At 38.0% G+C, this 22319-nt stretch overlaps 2 protein-coding genes and 1 non-coding gene across 4 annotated transcripts; 1 reads left to right on the forward strand and 2 right to left on the reverse strand.

Moving 5' to 3' along the window:
* Positions 1 to 901: 901 nt before the first annotated feature.
* LOC143854362 (choline-phosphate cytidylyltransferase 1-like) lies at positions 902 to 9201 on the reverse strand. 2 transcript variants are annotated; one of them, XM_077364260.1, is made up of 8 exons: positions 8943 to 9196; positions 7869 to 7982; positions 6950 to 7045; positions 6619 to 6661; positions 6365 to 6520; positions 6072 to 6152; positions 1242 to 1340; positions 902 to 1153 (listed from the first exon to the last, which is right to left on the reverse strand). In XM_077364260.1, the coding sequence occupies exons 1-8, from the start codon at positions 9032 to 9034 to the stop codon at positions 1067 to 1069; spliced, it is 768 nt and encodes a 255-aa protein (XP_077220375.1). In that variant the 5' UTR covers positions 9035 to 9196; the 3' UTR covers positions 902 to 1066. The 2 variants fall into 2 exon arrangements, with proteins under 2 accessions (XP_077220375.1, XP_077220376.1); XM_077364261.1 differs by lacking the exon at positions 6950 to 7045 and having other exon boundaries at positions 8943 to 9201.
* A 414-nt stretch (positions 9202 to 9615) lies between these two features.
* TRNAS-UGA (transfer RNA serine (anticodon UGA)) lies at positions 9616 to 9697 on the forward strand. Its single transcript has one exon. It is a non-coding gene; the product is annotated as a tRNA-Ser (tRNA).
* A 4742-nt stretch (positions 9698 to 14439) lies between these two features.
* LOC143854032 (homeobox-leucine zipper protein PROTODERMAL FACTOR 2-like) lies at positions 14440 to 18784 on the reverse strand. Its single transcript, XM_077363737.1, has 5 exons — positions 18680 to 18784; positions 18392 to 18542; positions 17356 to 17606; positions 15056 to 15275; positions 14440 to 14677 (listed from the first exon to the last, which is right to left on the reverse strand). The coding sequence occupies exons 2-5, from the start codon at positions 18406 to 18408 to the stop codon at positions 14563 to 14565; spliced, it is 603 nt and encodes a 200-aa protein (XP_077219852.1). The 5' UTR covers positions 18409 to 18542; positions 18680 to 18784; the 3' UTR covers positions 14440 to 14562.
* Positions 18785 to 22319: the final 3535 nt, after the last annotated feature.

Consider the following 22319-nt stretch of genomic DNA (forward strand, 5'->3'; position numbering starts at 1 on the left):
CTTTAGCCAACCCTTTCCCTCCCTTCCTTCCCAAAGAAAGTCATGTTGGATACGTTTCTCTACTTTACCTGGGACTCTAAAGAGGGACTTGACTCTGAGGAAAGTCTCCCTTTGAATGAGGTCCTACGCCCTCAGAAAAACAATGGTGCAGAAACTCCCCCCGGATCCAAGGCAGAAAATCCATTCAACATTCTTCAAGACCTTGACTCAGAAGCAATCCAAGACAATGATAATATGGACTCAGATGCAAAGACAAATGATGAAGAGAGTGAAGAGGACACTGGATCAAAGGACTACTCCGACCCCGAAGAGGTTTCCTCATTAGAATACTCCTCATAAAAGGAGGACGATCAAACAAACTTAAAAACTCCAAAAAAACTCCAAAAAAAAAATGTGTCCCGGGCGACGAACGTAATCAAGTCCACTTGATTCCAATCGAGCATGAGGATAGAAGTGAAGAAAAGACTCCAAAACTTGAGGTATCAAATGTATCATGGCATGAAGTTTTGAAGAAAATCTGGCCAAAACGCTCACAAAGAGCCCAACATACCCCTTCCAAATTAGCCGACTATGTAATTCACAAGTATTGAGCATTTTGATCTCTTAGGATTAGGGTTTGTCGTTCATATGTGTTGAGTCGTAGTTCTCTCCCCCTCGCATGTTCCGAGTTAGGGTTGATTTTGTGTTATTATTGTATCGTCTTTCTGTTTAACAAATAAATCGGTAGGGGTCCCCGCTAAACCCCAGCTTACCCATGCAAAAAAAATATCTTTCTTTTTACTGCACTTAACATTAAACAACATTTTACTGCGCATAACATTAAACAACATTTTAGAGATACTTCAGTTGCCATGGTCGTGTAGACATGGAAAGAAAAAACACATCTACCCAAAAAAACTACTTGTAAGCCTCAACATAAGGTGACCACGATATATTAAATGCATAAAAACGAAACTTGTGTACATACAGATATGGAAAGAAAAGCATGTCTACCCAGAAAAACTACTTGTAACCCCCAACATAAGGTGACTACTGATATACTAAATGCATAAAAAACTACACTCGCCTATTCTTCTTCTTCATCATCAAGTAAAAAGAGCCCTTTTGACTGCTGCCTCAGGCTCTCTTGAATTCGCTCCTTTATGGCTGTTCCCTGAGAAAAAATGCAACAAATGCAAGTGAAAGATCAGGTGGCATATTAAATATCACAATTCCCATATACTCAGAATACGAAAACTCACCATTACGTGGCAACCTTCCTCAAACATCTCAAGAAAACCCGCAACCAAGCGATCCACATTCTCCACCCACACATCACGACGTGAACTAGCAGATTTCAACTGCACATGGTTGCCCATAAGTACGGATGTCAAACAATGTACCAACTGGTAGTCATGTGCTTGTTTCAGAGTTCTAAATTCGATAAAAGAACAAGCATGTGAGATTACGGTTTTGTGGCCACACACAAGATAAAATGGGGCATCAGTATACTTGCGGCAGCCAATTACCCATAAGCATATCGATGATACGTAGCAAGAGTAAATACTCGTTTGAAAGTTTAAAATCCCAGAATTTTGAATGAGAACAGTAGTAAGAAGGTAGGCATCATAGATATGGTGTCCAATGATGATGCACATGTCTTATGGCCCTTAAAATATCACTGTGTGTGTGTGTGTGTAGAGTAAACGGTTCCTGCACTTGAGCGTAGATAGCTTATCTACGCTCGAGTGCAGAAAATAAGGGTGGGGCCACATTGTTGGGGTGATCCTAAGCATTCATTTGAAAGGCCCCATAATGGATGGGGTGTGTACCAAAAATCAGCTTCATTGAATCAACATAGGGTGTCCATTGTGGGGGTGAAAATGGACAGATACTGTTTGTCCACTAATCTGCCCATTTTTTCACCCCACAAATGGACACCCTAAGATGATCCAATGGAGCTGATTTTTGGTGGACACCCTATCCATGAAAGGGCCTTCCAAATGAATGCTTTGGATCCCCCCAACAATGTGGCCCCACCCTTGTTTTTGCACTCGAGTGCAGGAACCCTTTACTCATATTATATATGTGTGTGTGTGTGTGTGTGTGTGGGGGGGGGGGGGGGGGGGGGGGGGGGGCGAGGTTTGTGACCCAGAGCTCAACCTGAGCTAGCCACTATAAATACACCATCTCCATGTTGTTTGACTCATCCAACCCATTCATTCTATAGGACCTCACATAGATAGGGTGTTCCTAACAAACTATCTTCATACCATAATCCTAACCATTCGATTTATAGAAGCCCATTTTATAGCCATCCATTTTAAACCTCCACAAATCATAACCCTAACCCTAACCTATAATCCTAACCATAACTAGAAATCATAATCATAATCATAACTTATCAAATGAATGGGTTGGATGAGTCAAACAACATCGAGATGGTGTATTTATAGTGGCTAGCTCAGCCTGAGCTCTAGCTCACAAACCTTTTCTCCTATATATATATATATATATATATATATATATATATATATATATATATATATATATATATATATATATATTAAAATAAAAATCATGCCTTAACTTTTTTTCTTGGTTTGAACTTTTTTAGTAGCTTGAAGGCTGTCTCTCGCGTGACAGCTTTCTATTTTCATGAAAGTGGGCAATTAAAGATAAAGCTACACATTATACACATTAGCTTTCACACCCTCTTTATATGCTCTACTATTCACAAGACCATGACCTTGTCCGATGTATGCTATACATTATACGTGGAGATATTCCAATCTACTTCGGCAACAAATCTAGTCCCACGGCGTGATCCGTACGAATCACACTTCGAGCAATGGATCATATGTTACAAGTACAACAGATTAGGTCACAAATCCAACTAGTATCCCCCAAGGCGGTCGACGTAATCTAGTCATTGGTGATGAGCATGAAGATGTTGATCCATAGCATTGCGATGGAGAGGAATAAAATACAGAAGATCTTATCCCTACAATTTATGCTCCCAGGCAATATTTAGTGATGCAGGGAGCTATGTGCACATCAAAAGTAGAGGAGTTCGCACAACGCAACAATCTCTTCAAATGCAAGTACATGGTTAAAGAGCGAGTCTGTAACGTCATCATTGATGGTGGTAGCATGGAGAATTTTGCATCAAAGGACATAGTGAAGAAGCTCAAGTTAAAGACAGAAGCACCCTACTCCTCACAAGCTTGGTTGGATTTCAAAGGGTAACTGTACGTTATCGAATCCCTTTTAAAATTGGTGCGTTTAAAGATGAAGATCTTTGTGATGTTATCAATATGAATACATGCCATCTTTTGTTGGAAAGGCCTTGACAATTTAATAGGAATTCAATTCAAAAGGGAAGAGATAACGTCTTCATTGTTCGTCGGACCAAGAAGAGTTATGCACTTCAACCTTTAGTGGATGAGAAGGACCCCAAAGCTTCTCAAGTGGAGAAGCAATCATATTTGACGAGAAAGGAATCCCTTGCTAAATCCAAGAACAAGAAACAGAAACATAAAGGTGTTAAAATAAGCTTCCCGGGTCCAATGCCAAGATTTAACGGGTAAAAGTAAGAGCATAACTAAATGCTCAAAATAACTAAATGCTCAAGAGTAACATTTAACGGGTAAACATAAGAGCATAACTAAATGCTCAAAATAACAATGATCATAAATTTTTTTCATGAAAATAAAAACTGTGAAGCTCAAAAGCATTTTTTATACAAAATAAAGACATACCAAGAGCAGATAAACTCCTTTCTACGTTAAGCCCAGTTAGAGATGAGAGACATGCAACTCGCTCAAAAAAGAAGAAAAGCATTCACACATAGCTGAATCTTTCCATTCTTTTGCATTATGGGGTTCATGAAATCAGCTGCCAGTAAATCGACCAATGCCATATAGATCAGGATTCCCGACAATGCGGAATTGAACATCCTTTCCACAATCAAAGCTGTAGGGCTATTTTCGTTGTAAACTGAAGATAACTCTATCCCTATTCCAATGCCTATGGGAATCGTTAAAGAGAAAAAGAGCACTATGACAGCCATTGCTCGAACCTTGAATTTTGCCCAAAAAAACAAAGAAAGATAGAATTAAGCAACTTTACCATATTCACATAATAAATTTTGGTAATTATATGAAATTTTTTACTTACGACCTTACAAACTCATTTCGCTTGATAATAGCAATCCTTATTTTGCACTTTCTAATTACCTGTAATAAGATGTTACAATTCACAAAAGACTACCAGAAAAAAGTGTTCATTAATATGGGAAATGGCATTACAAAAACCAGAAAAAAATGACAAAGCAATGGTCCAAAGATAAGCTGCATTGATTGGACTTGTGATACTCAATCGAGAACTTGTGTGCTAAGTGTTTCAAAACGTAAATGCAGGCTAAAATAAGGCCAAAAGAAATTCCTAGTCGGCTCAATACTGTGCAGCCAAGTACTTGGTTGATACGGTTCAGTACTCAATTGAAGCGATAATAACTGAGTTAAAGGAATTTTGATTGACTAGGGAGGGCAAAATAAGTACTCGGGAGTTTCTAGGGGTGAAACTTGGGTGCGATTGGGCTGAGCTTTTACTAAAAAGATGAATTGTAATCAACCAGAATGCGACCCGATTTCATAATAAAAGCTCAACCCAAATTCCTAGAAAAAACGACGTAAGTTGCGGGTCTATGTGATTTTCTGCCTTGCTAAGAGGACTGAATCCCTACCCAAGCCTTTGGTCTAAATTTTTAGAAAACCTAGTTACAAACAACATTTTAACATCCTTATACTAGAGATCTATAAGTTGAGTGCTTTTGCACGACTTGTAACTGGTAATGGAAAGCCAAATGCTCAGGACACTTAGTTCAGTTATGAACTGAACTTATGGTCATGGACTCATTAAAGTCAGCCTTTGCCAGTTGCTTTTAACGCCAATCCCTACCAAAATGTTCCAAACAACCTCTTAGAGTCCAACAGCTAAAGAGAACACCTAAAACATGGGAGAAAGTTGATGTCCATCAATTAGTTCCAATCAGCCGAGAATTAGAGGGAAGTTGTTATATCCACGTACTTAATTATTGGCATGGAATTAAGTTCTGCCGAAATTAATATAGCATGGTCCATCAATCAATTGCATGCTCATCCAAGGGGAATTTTCTTCAAGAGAGAAGTGGTTCCTCAAATGTTTTGGCACAGGGGCCTCTCCCAAATCTCATCGCAGTAAGTGGTAAACAGTTTTAGGCTTTTAGCACATTGTACATCCCTATAATAATTCTTTGTGTTAAGATCTTCTGTGTATCATTGGTTCATTTTCTCACATAGAAGACTCACTGCAGTATAGCTCAACTAATACAAAACCAAGAAATTTCCATGGCCTCCATGGGCGAGCTTTTCCTAGGGCACACAAAGTACAGCTAAATAATCAGCAGCATATCTCATTTGGAGGGTTATTGAATTGCAAAGTTTCTTGCTCATTTTCCTACACTCAGCTCCTCATAAGATGTTGAGAAACCAAAAAGGCCCTCATTATGAGATACATGAGAGTATAAAATGAAAGTGAACCCACTTGGAGGTTCGAATGTATCATATATGATCGACGAGAACAAGTTAGTTAAGTCTGATGAGAAATTTATCTTTTTAAACAGATATTTTATATGATGAAAGGCCGTGTAAACACATAAAGGTAGTACAATAGAAGTACCACCCCTGATATTTGATCCAACAGCAGCTCACAAAAAAGTGAGCTGCTGTTGGATGGATCAAATATCAAGGATGGGATGATGAGTACGTGTTCATAAGGCCCTTCATCATATAATTTCTCTGTTAAAAAATGGGACTAGGAGATTATAAACATTATGTTCATAGCTGATCAAGATGAATGCAAGAAATAAAATGATAGTGAAGCCACCTCAAGGTTCAAATTTACCATATATGATTGATGAGAATAAGTTTAATATCCAGGATCCCATCAGGGATATAATTTAAGCTACGCTGAAATCCTTTTGAATATCCTAAGCTTCTAATCAATGACAACAAATTTTTTTTGTCTTGTTTTAAAGAATGAATATTTACCTTCTCTCCCACTTTTTCTTGTTGTTCCTTCACTCTCTCACGCAGCTTCTTTAACCCCATGTTCACTCTCAACCTCTTTTCCTGACAATAAGTAGCCCATACAAGAAAGATCAGTTCCTCAGCTGATAAAGATAGTCAGTCAACAAGTCACCTAATGGTGTATGAATTACAGATCCATGTATGAATTACAGATGCATGTATCATCAACAAGGATTATCAGATTCCATGCAGAAAATAGATAAGGTCGTCTAATTTGATAGGACAAACTATAAAAATGGGATCAATGATCGTGCCTTCACATAGCTAACACCAAGATCATTTCGAGTGTATCCACGAGCCAAGTTACGCATCACATACTGGTTATAATCTTTAAGAATCCTCATTATAATATCAGATGTAGATATTCCATCTGTGCGCTTTGTTTCCATAAATTTTCCAGCTGCTTTAACCTGCATCAAGAGACTCGCATAATAGTTAAAGCTAAACAGAAATCAATCACAATGAAAGGAAATATACAGATGCCACAGAGGCAGTCAGTTGAACTCACAAATTCATAGACATCCTTTCCAGCACCACTTGCATCAGCATACCTACGTGAATTTTTCAGGTCCTCATCAAAATGAATAAAGTTTACATACTAACTCCAAAGGAAGCTTAAGAATGCAAGGCTCATGCTACCGATATAACAAAACTAATAAAGTGCATAAATCATGCTTTAAATAATGCACATTATGAAATTTTATGCCAATAAAAAAAAAATCTAACAATGAAAAGTGGCATGAACAAACATAGAATAATTTCCACTTCCATTTACGAGTTTTAAAAACCATTAACAACCGCATAATAATGAAAGGTGTACTTGGGATGATTGACCTTACGGAAGAGAGTCGTGGGCTACATAATCAATCTTGTGCTTGTCGAGGAAGTCCTGTGTGATAACCCAAGGAGCATCAGGAATAACTTCATCAACCCACCTGGATCAAGTGAATGGACATGATCACATGAACTGCAGTGCCTCTGAGATGTTCAATACTAGACAAAGGATAACTATAAGTCTATAACCAACATTTTCACCTAGCAAATCACTATTAGGTGAACAAGAAATAAGTAACGAGCTGTGCTACTATGGCTTGCACAAGCCATATGCACCATGGCTTGTGATCCCACCTTCCCCCCATCCATGTGGCATATGTGTTTGGTAGCTGAGACAATTGATTTGTGGGCCACCATGTGAAATGGCCAGAGACCAAAAATTAAGGTGATACGACAATCTTAGCCATCCAATCAATGCCCTACTTGAAGAGGGAGAGAGAGAGAGAGAGATAGACCACTATCAATAGGAAAATCGCAGTGATTGAACAATTACAATTGTATTATTCCTAAAATTTCTCTAATGTGACCCATGCACAACGTGCCGGACAAGGTCACTGGGCCCAATGTCACATTGAAAGTAGAGAAGCTAAACAGGAGATACTCAGGGAGATACTGCACACAATAGATCGTATACGCAGCATTAAAAATTTCTAAGGGTAAGATCAAAACAACTCAATTTCAATACCATGGACTGTAAAAGGAGGATCAATTTCCATTGAATATAAGTTTGAAAACAATGTTTTGAGATAATTTCCGAAAAGGAAAACTGTCTACAGAAAAAATACCCAATTTTAGTAAAAAGAATAATAGAGATGGCCATAAGAAATTGGCATTCATTGCCAATCTGTTCCGAATTTAATAGAGGTTTCCAGTCATCAAGTTCAGAATAGCTGCAAGTTTAGCTAAGTTGGCGACACAGAACACCTGCAGTGACGAAGAGATTCATAACGCTCAGCATCAGTCATGACAGTTTTCCCCTTATACATGTGGGTGACTTTATCATTGCAGCAACCAACCAGAAGATATGTGTTTGGGAACCTAAATTATGTAAGAAATGAACCAAAGTTAGAAACAAATCTATATCACATAGTGCATAAAAGGAAAAACTCACAAATTTAACGAACATTTGTGTCTCATAAATGAAAGAATAGATATGTTAACGAAAAGAAAACACAAAAAAAAAAAAAAACAGATAAATAAGCAAGAAAGCATACTCTAAGGCCCTGTTTGAATTGCAAGAAAAACATTTTTCATGGAAATTTTTTTGTTCCACAATTTAAAGGGAAATGATAAAATTATGGTTAATTTAGAGGGATATTATCATAAATTGAAGGTCTCTGTAAGTATATATTGAATACAGTTCGTTCAAGTTATCCTTTGTCGTGCAAAAAAAAAAAGTAGAGAATTTTAAAAAAAAGTTCCATTCCAAACTTTTCCAGAAAATTACTGCAATCCAAACAGGGCCTAAGAGAAATTAAATGACAAAGAAATAATGGTAGATGATACAGAAGGGCAATAACCCAGAAATTTAACAGAACATAAAATAAGATAAATCAAAAGAAAAAGAAACCCATATCACATACTTAATAATAATAATAATAATAATAATAATAATAATAATATAAAAAAAAACAATCGTTGAAAATTTTAAGCCCCACTATTTAATAAGAGACATCTAAATTAGGTAACAGTAACACCCACGCAAATACATATAAAAATCAAAATCTGACAGAACATACCACAAGATAGATCAAAAGACACTAGGAACCCATGACCACAGACAGATCATATAGCTCAAAACAAAACCCTAAATAAAAAACACTGGGAATCCATGATCACATACAGATCATATAGCTTAAATATAGAACAAAATTGGAAAACATGAGAACACAAAAAGGAAATCAAAGAGAAATACAAGACCTTATTTGAATCTAGACAATTAGACGAAAGCTACAAACCCTAATACCTAAAAAGAGCGAGATAGAGAAGGGATCATACAGTTTCTTAGCTTGTTCGAGAGATCGAGCGTGGCCAAAGTGGAAGAGATCGTAAATACCGTCGGCATATACACGAATTGGTCGATTTTCCATTTAGGGTTTGAGAAAAGAAGAGAGTTTTTGTATAATCTCTCTTACTTTGGCAGATTTTTATTTTCTAAGTGGTGTCATCAAGGTTATGGAAGTTGGGGAATCTATTCTGTTTTTTTTTCCTCAATTGCACTGCTAGAGATACCTGCAATAAAAAAAACGGGTGATGATAAATTCGCTGCCCGGTAGGATAATTCGCACCCAATATAACGTGATTTGACGTCAAAAAGCGTAAAAATTCTGCTACAATTAACGTCATATGTGGTGCGAATTATTCTACAGGGGGTGCGAATTTATCGTCTCTCTTAAACAAAGGCTATACACTGAATATCAGCGTATAACCTCTCTTGGATAGCATCGGCTAAATTAATTTGGATAGATTTGGTTGAAAGCTGCAGTGATTGACGGTAGAGATGGATTATTTATGGACTTTAATTATGTGGGGCCCATTTCGGATGGACTTTTTAAATAAAAGATTAGGTCATGAAAGATGGTGGATCCCACCTGTTGCCTTTGATAACAGAGTTCTACAAAATTGTTAAATAATATAACTTATATAATAATGAGAAGTGCTTTACATAACAGTCGATATGTCCGAGTGGTTAAGGAGACAGACTTGAAATCTGTTGGGCTACGCCCGCGCAGGTTCGAACCCTGCTGTCGACGTTTCTTTTGGGAATTGATTTTTTCGCCCCCATTTTACTTTAACTCTTTTTACGTCGAATCACTTTAAAATGTGGGGGCGCATTATCCTATGGGTGGGGCGAAAAAATCATCACCCATTATTTTTTATGAATTTTCCATTTTTGGGATTTGCTAGCCAGTTTCACAGAAACTCATTTTCCCACTGACTTTTGCCGGATAGAACAGCCATCTCAGATTAATCAAATTAATAAGACAAAAATTACTTTACAAGTGAGCCTATGTGGCTCCTCACCTATGCAAAAGTCTCTCTGCGCGCAAAATTGCCTAGCAAATCCCATTTCTTATTGTGGGGTTAGCTTTCCATTTAAAAAATGAAATATCCAGGCTTTGTCATTATCTTGCTGTAGTGCATTCATGGAATTCATTATTTCATAAAAGCCACACAAGGAGATCCTGATATATTTTTTAATAAAATACCAGTTTCTCTCTTGGAAGAAAGAAGGAAAAAGTTCATTATTTCATAAAAATATGAATTACATTGACGATGGCTACTTATAGGAAATAGCTCCTAAGCTAATTCCAGACACAATGGGTTGTAAGACTTGAATTAGCGACAAGCTAAAAGAAAGAAAGAAAGAAGAAAAGCAATAAGGAAAGTGGGCCATGTGGAGATGTGGCCATGTCATTCTTCTACCAAAAGTTTTAACTTTTTGTTAGAGTTAGGTTGGAAGATAAGTAGAGGGAACATTAGTCCCACACGAGCGCCAAAGTGTGGAAAAAAGCAATAATGACATCTAGAACCTTTTGGGGACTCAAATGGATCTTGAATGCACTATTGGCAACCAAACATGGAATGGAGTTTGTGTTGGAGAATTTTGTCATGAAATCTATTTAGGAATTTTCTATTACTATTAATTTAATCTAATTAAAATCCATCAAAATAATAAAAATAAATTAATCAAGAAAAGTTAGAAAAAGCATGTTTTAATGGATCGAGACACGTCAGAAATGACGCTCTCTTTAGAGTCAAAACGCCCCCGTCTACACTAGGTTTTTCAGCGTTTGGCTCTCAAGATTCAACAATCCTTCAAGGTCTCTTCCGTGCAGGGAATTGATCCCACGAACTCGTCGATCGCCGTATCACAAGCACAATAAAAGATGTAAACTGAGCAAGACCAAAAATGACATGCGAGGGGTTTTTCATAGAAAACTCGTTTTTTTTTTTAGAAGAGAGATTTCTCTATATAAGAATAAGTTTTTGCATGAGAGAGAGAACCGTTAAAGAAAATTAAGGGATCGGATTTTGGGAAACGTCTCCCACTTCCCAAAAGTTCTCTATAACGTCTCCAAATCCCCTAAAATCTCTCCCAACCGCTTCACACCATTATTTTCAAAATATAAGGAAAGTTAAATAAAATAGATACAATTAAAATCCTTTAAAATTTCTTAATCAGTTGCAACAGTTTGATATTCCACCAAATAGGGTAATGTTTACAAACAACCCACTCAATCCAGTTTGAACCGTTGGCCAATTACAAATGTATGGCACCTGATTTTTATCATGCACCCGAATTTTGCTGTGTTGTAATTTATGTACTGACAAGGTTAAAACTTTCAACCTACCCAAAAAAAAGGTTAAAAGTTTCTATTAAATTCTGTTGGCTTAGATTTTTCTCGCTAAAAACATGTTTTTTAATCTCAAACCTTAACGGAGGAGTGAAAAGCTGATTTTTGGGCGATGCCCGTAAGTTAGGACGAGGTGAAACAATCCGAAAGACATTTAAGTCAAGTGACTGCTCAAAGTATCATATTATGCCAGAATCTGATTTTCTTTGCTTTCTTGTTCTTGTTGAATACTTTAGAGTAGAGTCTTGGGGAAGACATTGAACAGGGTGAGGCATGACTTCAGAATTATTTAAATATATATCACATTAACATATATAGAACCCCTATTCCTTAGATAAGAGTGGATTTTTCTGTATTACAACGGAAAACTCGGGGTGCAACTCAGGTTGAGTTGGATAGGGTTGAGGCCCACCCTAGTCCATACCCGAGATAGCATTCCCTCACCCTAACCCAACCCAACATGAGCTTCGGGTTGAGGACGGTCAACCCTAGCCCGACCTACCTCTAAATCTCTTAACCCTAACCCAACCCATCTAACTTGTTTTTTTTTTTCAAATCGGGCCGGGTTGCGTCCTAAGAAAACCACGATAAAATTAGAGGATCGAGGTCGGGTATGGGTCGGGTCAGGTTGCCAAGGCCTCAAACCCTAACCCAACCCGAGGATCCATAGGATTAATTATAGTCTAACAATAGAAGCATTGAGTTATTTAGTCTAAGATCTTATCTTGTATTTATATCTTGTATGTATAGGTAAGGCAAGAGGCAAAAAGAAAAGCTACATTTTTTTGGTTTTGGGGAAAACCTAAATACCAAAAGAGAGTGGGTTTTCTCTAGGTGAAGGACAGCAAGAGAGGACGAGCGAGAGGCTTGGGGTGTGACAGCTCCCCTAAGGGGGAGAGAGAGAGAGAGAGAGAGAGAGAGAGAGAGAGAGAGAGAGAGAGAGAGAGAAGAAGAAGAAGAAGAAGGAAGAAAAGGGTTTTTTCATGGGTTTCTTCTCGGGTTCCTCTTGGGTTTTCTTTCGGGTTTTCTCGGGCTTCTCTTGTGTACGATCTTGGGTTTGCGAAGCAAGAAAAGGGTTGCGGACTTGTGATAAATCCATTGTGATCCTTGTATTTTGTTTTTTCACATAGTGGAAGATCATGTTTCTTGCCTGTGGAGTAACCACGTAAAATATCGGTGTTCATCTTGTGGCTTGTTCGTTTATTTTATCTTTTCCGTTTTATTTTTGCGCGATCGGATCGGATTGCCCGACGAATTTTCTCAACAAGTGTATCAAAGCTGGGGCGTGGTAACTCCCGGGAAGATCTCGGTAACCCCAGTGTGCCTCCGAGGACGGTGGAATTCCCTCGGAGAAGAACTCATGGTTCCCACGTTGCCGCCGCGTGGAGGGGCGAGATGGTCCACATTGCTTCCATGTGGAAGGGGAGATTGTTGGGTTCCACGCTAAAGCAATAGTCCCACATCAGACAAGTGAAATGGATCTGGATGAGTTATAAGGGAATGGGCACCCTCCCTATAAAAGCTAGCTTTTAGGGGCGAGTTCTACCCGGTTTGATTCCCTAGGTATGTACATATTGATTATATGCAAATACGAGATCCTCATTCTTTATTCGGCTCAATCACTTTTAGTAAAAGATTGGGCCGAGTTTAATCTCAATTAGGATCCTCTTGTATCTACACCAAATAGATATAAATAAAAGTGCTTTTGAAGATTGTAAACCATAGATTTTTCTCATACAGATCCTCAAAGATAGTAAAATCTTGGTTTTAACTTGAAAAGTAATGTTTAGATAGGTGAAGTCTTGGATTTTATAATTAATGTTTTGGATTTTGATAATTGATTGTGAGGGTTTTCTCGAATCCAATTTGAAATTTTGGATTTCTGCAACGAATCGCCCCAGGATGGAATTCGTCTACATTTACAAGGATTTTCACTTTTATTTGTTTTCCCAATTTTTGGAGGTAATCGGCTACTTTCGTTTTTTAATTATTTTAAAATTTATTATATATGTTTGACGATACTGTACTTATTTTTGTTGCATCTATAACATTTTAATCCCTTCTTTGATGCTCATTTTTCAAAGATTTATAGATTTCTGATGCAATTGATTTTGCATTCTGGGTGTTAGAGTTCTCAGTCCTCTATTATCATTTGATGTTAGAAGAAACTGTCAATAGCCAATCATTGACTATGTGGGATTTGGATCTTGAAAAATGACATTTAAAATGCTTTTTTGGAGTTACACAACATGAGGACATGACTCCATGACAAAAATGTCGCATTAAGATCAAGGGCAATGAAGTTCAAAACCAATATACTGTGACTGTAGGATGCTTTATTATCTAGAGGAAGATTGGTATCTTCTGATCATTGCTTCTGCTTATATTTACAGTGTTGTATCTGGAGCAGTTCATGCCCTTTTTTCGGCTATAAGCCTATAGCAACAATAATCTATTCACATTTGATTTCTATAAGTAGTGTTCCTTTTGTAGAATGAATTTATTCCTATTTCAATCTCTCTTCCAAATTACAAAATCTTTGTTTTTTTCAATCCATCCTTTATCCCTTTGGTTTCAGTTCAGTCATTTCTACTAAAAAAATATCACCATTCTAGTCTAGGACAATACCTTTGGATCTCATGTCATTGAAAATATAATGTTGCAACTGGTTCTCCCCGTGTTCTTTTCTCTATTAATTTAATTCTTTTTCATTAAAAAAACTCTAAGAGAAACACAGCAAGTGAAGGAAACTCATTAAACAAATCACTCAAAAAATTGAAATAGTAGAATGAATGATACTCATTTAACCAATAGCTCAAAAAGTGCCAAAAAACTATTGTCAATCACTAAACCCAATTACAGCCCTAAAAATTCTCTGGCGGACCGTTGGATTGAGTGCTACATGGGCCCACCATTAATTCTCAACCCTCAGATGTTGCTCATCGAAAGACATCTCGCAGTTGGGACATGAGGTGTTATTGAAAGCTTCCTTGTAAGTCAAGTTCTCCAGCCTGAGTTTTTCGTTTTCTGCCCTTAAATATGAGATCTCATGGCGCTCGCATTTGGTCTTTGAGTCAGGTTTGAAAAGAATAACTAATTAAAGGTAATTAGCTATTCTTTTCAAACCTGACTCAAAGACCAAATGCAAGCACCATGAGATCTCATATTTAAGGGCAGAAAACGAAAAACTCAAATTACAAAATATAACATACTATTATATACTATAAAATGGTGTCAGCCCATGCACATACATTTTACCTTCACTTGGGTGCGCTTGTTTGGAACCAGAACTTGACTTGCAGAGGCTCTAACCCTAATTGACGGCCCAACTCTTTCCTTTGCCTGTCATCCGGATGTGGGTAGTCTTTGAAAAAACTGAACAACATAATAAAATAAAATAAAACATTAAACCCTAAGAATCAAGAGGTAGTAAACTAAGTAAATCTACATCAGATCATTGGGAATCCATTCTTTTACCCCTTTCCCCTATTTATTGTCTCTAGTGTTAGTTCGAAGAATTTGGATCGCATGGGATCCTTTGTTTCTCCCCCTAGATAAGGTCTCTAGGGATAGGGGTGGTGCATGGTGCTCTTGATTGCAATATCTTTTTTATATTAATTCATTGGTAGGGTTAATTCATTGGCAGGGGTCCTGCCTAACCCCAACTTACCAATAAAAAATGTAATAGAGGTAAATTGAGATGGGTTTTTTTTTAATATTGAATAGATAGATATATTGGTTTTTCAAGCTTACTCCTCCATCACTTGGATTTGATCTTGAGTGTGACGATGGTTTCGCTTCTTCTGCGGTGGCTGATGGATATCTTGATCATTGTAGGACACCCCTTTGAGGTTGTTGCTTCCCGATCTGCCATTGAAATCTCCATCTCTCATCCTTTTCCTTTCGCTTTCAGAAGGTTGGTTCACCTCGAAAAGATGTTGTTCGGCGTTCATCCTGTTTGACTTGTACATACCTACAGATCCTTAAGATTCAGATTCCATGGTTTTTTATAATCTATCTATAGAATTCATGCTAATTACGTACTCATTTAACGAGAATTGATGATCCAATTAATGAAAACCAATGTCTTAAAGAAAAAATAAATGAGAAAAGAAGAAGGATGATCAGTAAAAAAGAGGGGGAAAGAAAATATCTCACTCTCACCAAATAACTCTCTCTAACCAATGTCATTTTGTTCTGGAGCCAAGTTGAGGAAACTTACAATACAATATGTCAAAACTAATACTATTACTAATGAGGCTGTTTGAAGGGATGAGATTAATCTAACTAAAAACAATGTTTTAATCTCAGCCCTTTACAAAAGAGTGAAACGCCGATTTCTGGGCCACACAGTTAGTGGGATGCTCGTTTAACCTCAGTTTCATCCTGTAGAAGCTTCTAGAGGTTGAATACTGAGGTTAAACGAGCATCCCACACCCGGAAAGAAAAAAAAAAAAAAAAAAAGCTAAAACAAAAACAAAATAAAGCCACCAGGATCTAGTACAATACTTTCTCTCTTCGTCTCCTTCCTATTTCTCTCTCTCTCAGATTGAGTTGTCTTTTTGTGGGTTTTTTTAGGGTGGTGGGAGAGTGAAGAGATGTTAAGAAGCCATGAAAAAAGGAGGGTGGTGAAGGTAGTGTAGGATGGGGAGAAAGGGAAAGGAAACTGAAAGGAGTAATTGTAGAGCAAATAGAGAGGGGGTGGACTGGCATTTATAGAGAAAAAATGTAAGCCAAGGAGAGAGAAAATGAACATCTCGCATTTTTTTTCCCCACAAGGGGTGTGTTTAAACGAATGACTGCTACAAAATTTCAACCAATATAGATATTATTTTTTATTACAGTAATAACAGCAGCAATATTAATATGGAAATAATATATTTCCTCCCTGCGCCGCTCTCTTGTAGTGTAAAAAGAGCAGTCTAAAATCTAAATACACTAGAGAAAGTGGCCTGGTTAAGAAAATCGGCCTTTCACTCTTTTGTAAAGGGCTGAGATTAAAACATACTTTTTAGTTAGCTTAATCTCAGCCCCTTCTCATTAGTATTAGTATTAGTTTTGACATATTGTATTTTATAGTTTCCTATAATTTTAACCCTTTTGTTTGCTATGTGATATAAACAGTCATGATTTTTTATTTTTTTTTAAACGCGGGAATGTTGAAGATCAGAGGGAAAGAAACAATATGGGCGTAGTGTTTTGGCATTTCACTAAAATTTGAATTTAGATATGGAAACTTTGAAGTGAATGATGGGCTCACAGGCTATTTTTAAAAGATGCCCAATACTATGTTTATAAAGCTAATTTTACAACTTGAGCTGTAGGAATCATTGAAGTGTTACCATTGAAGATGAGAAGAAGCACAGCCAAATAAGGAAACTGGTATGATATCTTTGAAAAATATTTATCCCAAGGTTCACAAAATAAAATCCATAATATCTAGTAAAAGGACTCCCAAGCAACAGAAAGAAAGAAGAGAAAAATCAATTTATCATATTCGACCCCTAAAATAAATAAAAAATTAAACTATTATTTTAACCACTAAAATAAAATAAAATAAAATAAATCAAAAGAACCCAACATTGGTACATAGAAATGCAAGCGTTACAGTAAAATTCAAGAGAAAGAGAGAGATTTTTGCATGAGTGTACATTTGTTGTCCTATTCAACACAGCCAGAAACATTCCCCCCCTGAAATCTCTCAATAAATTACCCTTCAGAGTTCAGACCACTCGGGCCCCGCTTTATATGCTTTTTGTTCACTATTCTCCTCGGTCCACACCCCCTTATTTCTTGCCTAAAATATTGCTTATTCCCAAATCAACAGTTTGGCCCATATTCCAGCCCAAGGAAGCCGGATACGGTATCCTCAGTCCCCTCCCCGACAAACCCTATTGCTAATGACATTGTTATGTCTTAATACTCTTCATTGTTTTCCCTAAACCTTTCTAACAATATAATAAAGGGTGATTCTTCAAGTCAGAAAATTGACCTTTTAATAAATCAAAGTATAGTGAATAGTGCTTAATAAAAAGATAATGCAGTTCACTCACCAGCCCAATTAATCTCCATTGTTGATTTGGTGGGGCCGACGACAACTAGTTTGGGACAAAGGCTTAGTTGAGTTGAGTTGTGTTGATTTGGTGGGACCTGGCCCAAAACCTCTTGGAAATTTGGTGATCTTAGTCGTCCAAGCGATGCTCGTTCAAAGGAATGGTAAAGAAAAATGATAGCCATGGCAATTGAATCAGGGTAAAGTCTTTCTCTCGCGAACCATTCTATCTCGAACCATGATAGCATTTTCCTGGAGGAATTATTAAACAACCCATCTTTCAATTAAAACTTGTCTAAGTCATCTCGCGAGAAATAAAAAATATATGATACGGATAAATAAAAGGCGATTGATATTCGCACTACCATGTCCGACCCACTCCGCATGGCCTACCCCTTGGAGATGCTGAATGCGTCTACACAGGGAGAAGGAGAATCCACATATATAGCTCAGAAATCTTTTCTCCCTTTGCGGTGTGGGATCTTATAAGTTAAGTTCGCCCCATTATCAAAACGTGGTAGTTCAAATGTCAATAGCCTAGACACAACAGCATACTTAATAAAAGGAAAGATCACTAACAATACCAAATATGGCTAAAACTTGCAAATATAGTGTTTTTTTTTTCAAAAAACAGTGGCTAGAAATTATCGATACTATGATATGATTAGTGAAATTTGCACATGATCAAGGGATTTTGCATAAGTATTACGATGTCTAGCCCTATTTTATTCTTCTGGTTAGGCATCATATTATATTGATTGTATTAATCGATGATACATGATTAAAATGTCTAACCCTAATTTCTCTGTTCGAACAGATCATTTCTTCCTTCATCATATCATCACCAAGGAAATCAACTATCTATCAATTTATAACATGATGATATGTATTGGACCATATTTGCCAAATCTCCAAAAAATTTCACCTGAAGATAATGGTAGATTTCCAAAGCATCCGCTTTCGATTCCACAGCTATGAATATATTAATTATATATTAATCTACTACAAAAGGTAGGAATCCATCGGTGAAAGATTACCATTCGTATGATCTCATCTCGGCCAATGATGGAAAGAATATCGCGTAATCTAGGAGCTTGGCTGAAGACGTGGGTGATCTTAAACCCCGAAAATCATCTTTTAAGGTGATTGAGTACAAATGGTATGCAAGAAACAAAATTAGGGTTTTGCCTGGTACAAATATCACATTCACGTGAAAATTACATTAGTTTGATCCAAATAAAAGGAAAAACTAACAAAAATCTAATAAATCAAAACTATAAATATGTTAAAATTAAACTAGATGTTAAAATGGTGAACAAGCAAACCGTTGAATTGTAAACACCAGCACAGGATGCTCTGCTTGCAGAGCTCGGAGGCGCTAACAAGGGACTACATTGTGTAACCTAGCATTGGCATCCCTTATATAGGAAGAATTAGGGTTTTCCAGAACCTTTTTTAAGGCAAAATTTATTAATAAGATAAGAAAAGATGAATACAACAAGTGATGTCAGAGAGCTCCCGACACCTGCCATTTTCCAGCGGGAATCAAAATTTTAAAACGTAAAATACCCTTTTTACGAAATTAATGAGTCGACGTATACAAGGTAAATTTATTAATTATGAAAATATTTTTTACAATGTTGAGTATTACTTAAAAGTAAAACAAAAGCCACACAGCTATAGAGAGAATATTTAGGGACTTCATATGGGCAGGATGCGAATTGAAAACAAATACCACCCGATAGCTTGGGAAGATGTCTGTAGGCCAAAGTCAAAATGGGTACTAGGGATCATGAAGCTAAGCGATATCAATAAAGCCGCTGAGCGAAAGCTCTTTTGGCACATCATTAGTAATAGGGATTCAACATGAAATGATTGAATTCAAAAGAAATATCTCTGCGCGGGGGGTTTGGGGGGTTGGTTTATGTCTCATCAAAATGCTTTCCAAGCCCTCCTAGACCTTCAGAACCATCCTCCATCCAAGAGATATAGCCAAGAACATTGTTTGTTGCTTAATTGGAGACGGAAAAGGAATTGACTTTTGGAAGTTGTCGTGGCACCCAAACGGCTCCCTAATCCAACAAGTAAACAGAGATACAACTGAAAATGACATCTCTCACATCAACAATTTAGATCGGCTAGTAGAGGAGGGCAAATGGGATTCTCTCCTAGAGCCATGATGTAAGAAATCTTCCAGGTTCCTTTCAGTTGCAATCCTTGTATAGGAAACCCTTGGAATTGACGTGGTGAGAAGAGAACCTGAAGGAGAAGAAAAGGAAGTGAAACATAAACAAGTCCATTCAATGGCAAAATAAGAGGAAAAGAAAGACGAATAGAATGTGGGACAGATGGTTAGGTCAAATCCGGAGACTTCTTGCCAAGAACAGGCACCTGGGTGAAAATCATCTAGCTTTACATCTATGCCACAAGTGATTAGATTCAGTGTATAAACCATAATAATGAAACTCCATTTAGATAAAGAGGCTTAGGTGGAGGAGTTTATTGAGGGAGGTTTGAAGGTAAAATATGAATTGAGCAACTAGGCCTTCGAAGACAAATGTCATGTAGTTAAGGGCTAAAGCTCAAGGCTAGGAAAGGCAGGCAAGGAAGGGCCAAGCGAGCGAAGGGTGGAGGGAAGATGAATTGGAGGCGAGCAAGAGAGAGAGAGAGAGAGAGAGAGAGAGAGAGAGAGACGCTTGTCATCAATTTTTTGCTCGTGAAAGTCGAAAATAGCAAGGTGACACGTCAACTAGTAGGGAAATTTGAAGGATTCTACCATGAGGCTTTGATGCTAATCGAACACTTGTTCAACTGTGGTTTTACAGAAAAGATATTGGGTCTCCTTCTTTCTTAGATCTTCAGTATTTTGTTCCTCTTCATTCTCTTCTTCATGTTCTTCATGTTCGTCACCAACGACTACGGCGTTTGGGACACTCGTTGGATTTGTGACCGGATTGGTTGCACTTGTAGCATACGATATGCTGGTCGAATTGCGACTCGTACGGATCAGCCCGTGTCACTTGTGAAAGTTGAATGAGGAAGGAGCAATCAGTCAAGTAGGAGTTTTTTTTGTGTGCGTGGCCAAGATGGCCATTGACATGCAACCATTTGGTTAAGACCACTCTGTTGTTGTTGTTGTTGCTATGAGGAGCTGATGTTGGATCAAATCTCAAGGGTGGTAACTTTATCGTACCACCTTTACGTGTTCACATGCGTTTCAAATGATACCTTTAGAGTAACAATGAAAACGGTTAGGGGACAAGAGATGACCATTAGATATAGTTTTAGAAGCCGCAGCCCTAGTCCTCCGCAGCCCCAGTCCTCCGAGATGTATTGATTCTGGTCCCCCGTCGGAATCGTTCTTTTGCTCGTGTGGCCTTAATCTTGAGAGATTATCAGGATTATTTCTCGCTTGTATCAATGGAGGTTACTCTTACTTGGAAATATTTGTTTCTCTGGGGATATCCAACCCCTGCTGCCGGAGACTGCTTTTTGCTTATGGCCAAGAGATTAATATGGTTAAGCCAAATCGGACTGGTCCTAGATCCCATACGGGATCCCTAGGTAGTATTGAGGACAGAGATACGAGGGGAAGACGGATGGAATTTGGGGCTAGAAGTGCCCCGTTCCGTCGGCCTACTGAGTCGAATAGATGGATGAAGGCAACTGCTAGCGACTGGATGTGTCCAAAATGCTTCTACCGAAATTTTGGAACCCGTTATATCTGCAGAAAGTGTTTGACTAAGAGAAATGGAGAGGGGAATTCTAAAAGCAATAATCCCAACCAGATATGGAGGCCTAAGAAATCTTCCGCTGAGGCGACCACCAGTGAAGCCCACCAATTGATATCCCAGATGGAGTTATAGAGGAAAGAAAATGATACTTGAAGCAATGCCTTATTAGCAGCCTTAAATCAAGGTCTTGGATGCTTGAAGATGTGTGGGATGGGCGAAAAAACAATGGAACCTTCAGGACCTACATAAACCTTTATCTATCAACGCCATGGATGTGCTTTTCAGTTTTGACTCAGAGTATCAGGCTACTTCTATTCTCAGGCGGGGTGTAGATGCGTTGGGTGAATATCTTTCTTCTCTGAAACCCTGGTTCCCGGCATATAATACTGGTGCCAGAACTATCAGCGTCAGGTTTTATGACATCCCCCTTCACGCCTGGGACACTACAACTATGGAGATCCTTGGGAATCAATTGGGTCAGGTTATCCAGACCGAGCTTTTTGGCAACCATGACCACTTTTGATGTATGCTTCTGCTTTAATTTTGACTCCTCTGTGGAAGTCCATCCTCCCTGAACTTAAAGATTGATTCCTTTGTTTATTCGGTGGGAGTCAAGGTGGTCTCCAAAGGAGGTATAAATAGCATGTCGTTGTCGGTTGTGGGAGAATATAGCAGTAAAGACAACTCAATTCTTTCTGTCGGGTTTAGATCCCAACCTGCTGAAAAAGGATCGTCGGCGTCGGGGACAGAACCGAAAAAGGTCGTCGTAGGTAGTGTTGAGATCTCCAACGATGTCAGGGAGCCGTTGGTGGGCCCTACTTCAAATTTTGAATTAGAGACTGCTTATCCCGAGAACCTAGAACTTGAATCGGCTACTTTGTCAGAGAGTAGAATAGCTGTCTTGAGAGGCCAGGAATTAGGGATGGAGGGAAACGGGCCCACAATGTCTCGAAAACATCGCTCGGGGGAGAAAAAAAGAAAAGTGGGTAGGAAAATTGTTGCAGACAGTTGTAACCTTACTTTGGCCCACGAAAGGAAATCTCTGAAAATAAAATCTCGACACCTCAGCGAGAGTAAAAGTTTGCTCGAGAAGGGACTACGGAAGAAAAAAAAAAGGGGTGGGGGGGGAGGGGGGTATTTCTTTTGGAAAATCTAACAAAGAAGCACGTGTCCTAGCAACTCGAGGGGGATTATCTGTCTTGAATAAAAAGATTAAAGGTTCCCTTCTAAG

The sequence above is a fragment of the Tasmannia lanceolata genome, unplaced genomic scaffold, assembly GCF_043159265.1.
Source record: "Tasmannia lanceolata isolate RefF3 unplaced genomic scaffold, GAP_Taslan_0.1 ptg000020l, whole genome shotgun sequence".
Lineage (NCBI taxonomy): Eukaryota > Viridiplantae > Streptophyta > Magnoliopsida > Canellales > Winteraceae > Tasmannia > Tasmannia lanceolata.

Excerpts from the sequence above, each read along its gene's own strand:
- LOC143854362 (XM_077364260.1), bottom strand. The coding sequence starts at position 9,034 with ATGGAAAATCGACCAATTCGTGTATATGCCGACGGTATTTACGATCTC. Across the intron at positions 6,153-6,364 it reads TTGGTGTTAGCTATGTGAAG|GAAAAGAGGTTGAGAGTGAA; the intron begins GCACGATCATTG and ends ACTTATTGTCAG. Across the intron at positions 1,341-6,071 it reads AAGAAAAAGTGGGAGAGAAG|TTGAAATCTGCTAGTTCACG; the intron begins GTAAATATTCAT and ends AACCATGTGCAG.
- LOC143854032 (XM_077363737.1), bottom strand. Across the intron at positions 15,276-17,355 it reads AATGGAGATTAATTGGGCTG|GTATGTACAAGTCAAACAGG; the intron begins GTGAGTGAACTG and ends AAGGATCTGTAG. Across the intron at positions 14,678-15,055 it reads CAAATCCAAGTGATGGAGGA|TTTTTTCAAAGACTACCCAC; the intron begins GTAAGCTTGAAA and ends TATGTTGTTCAG.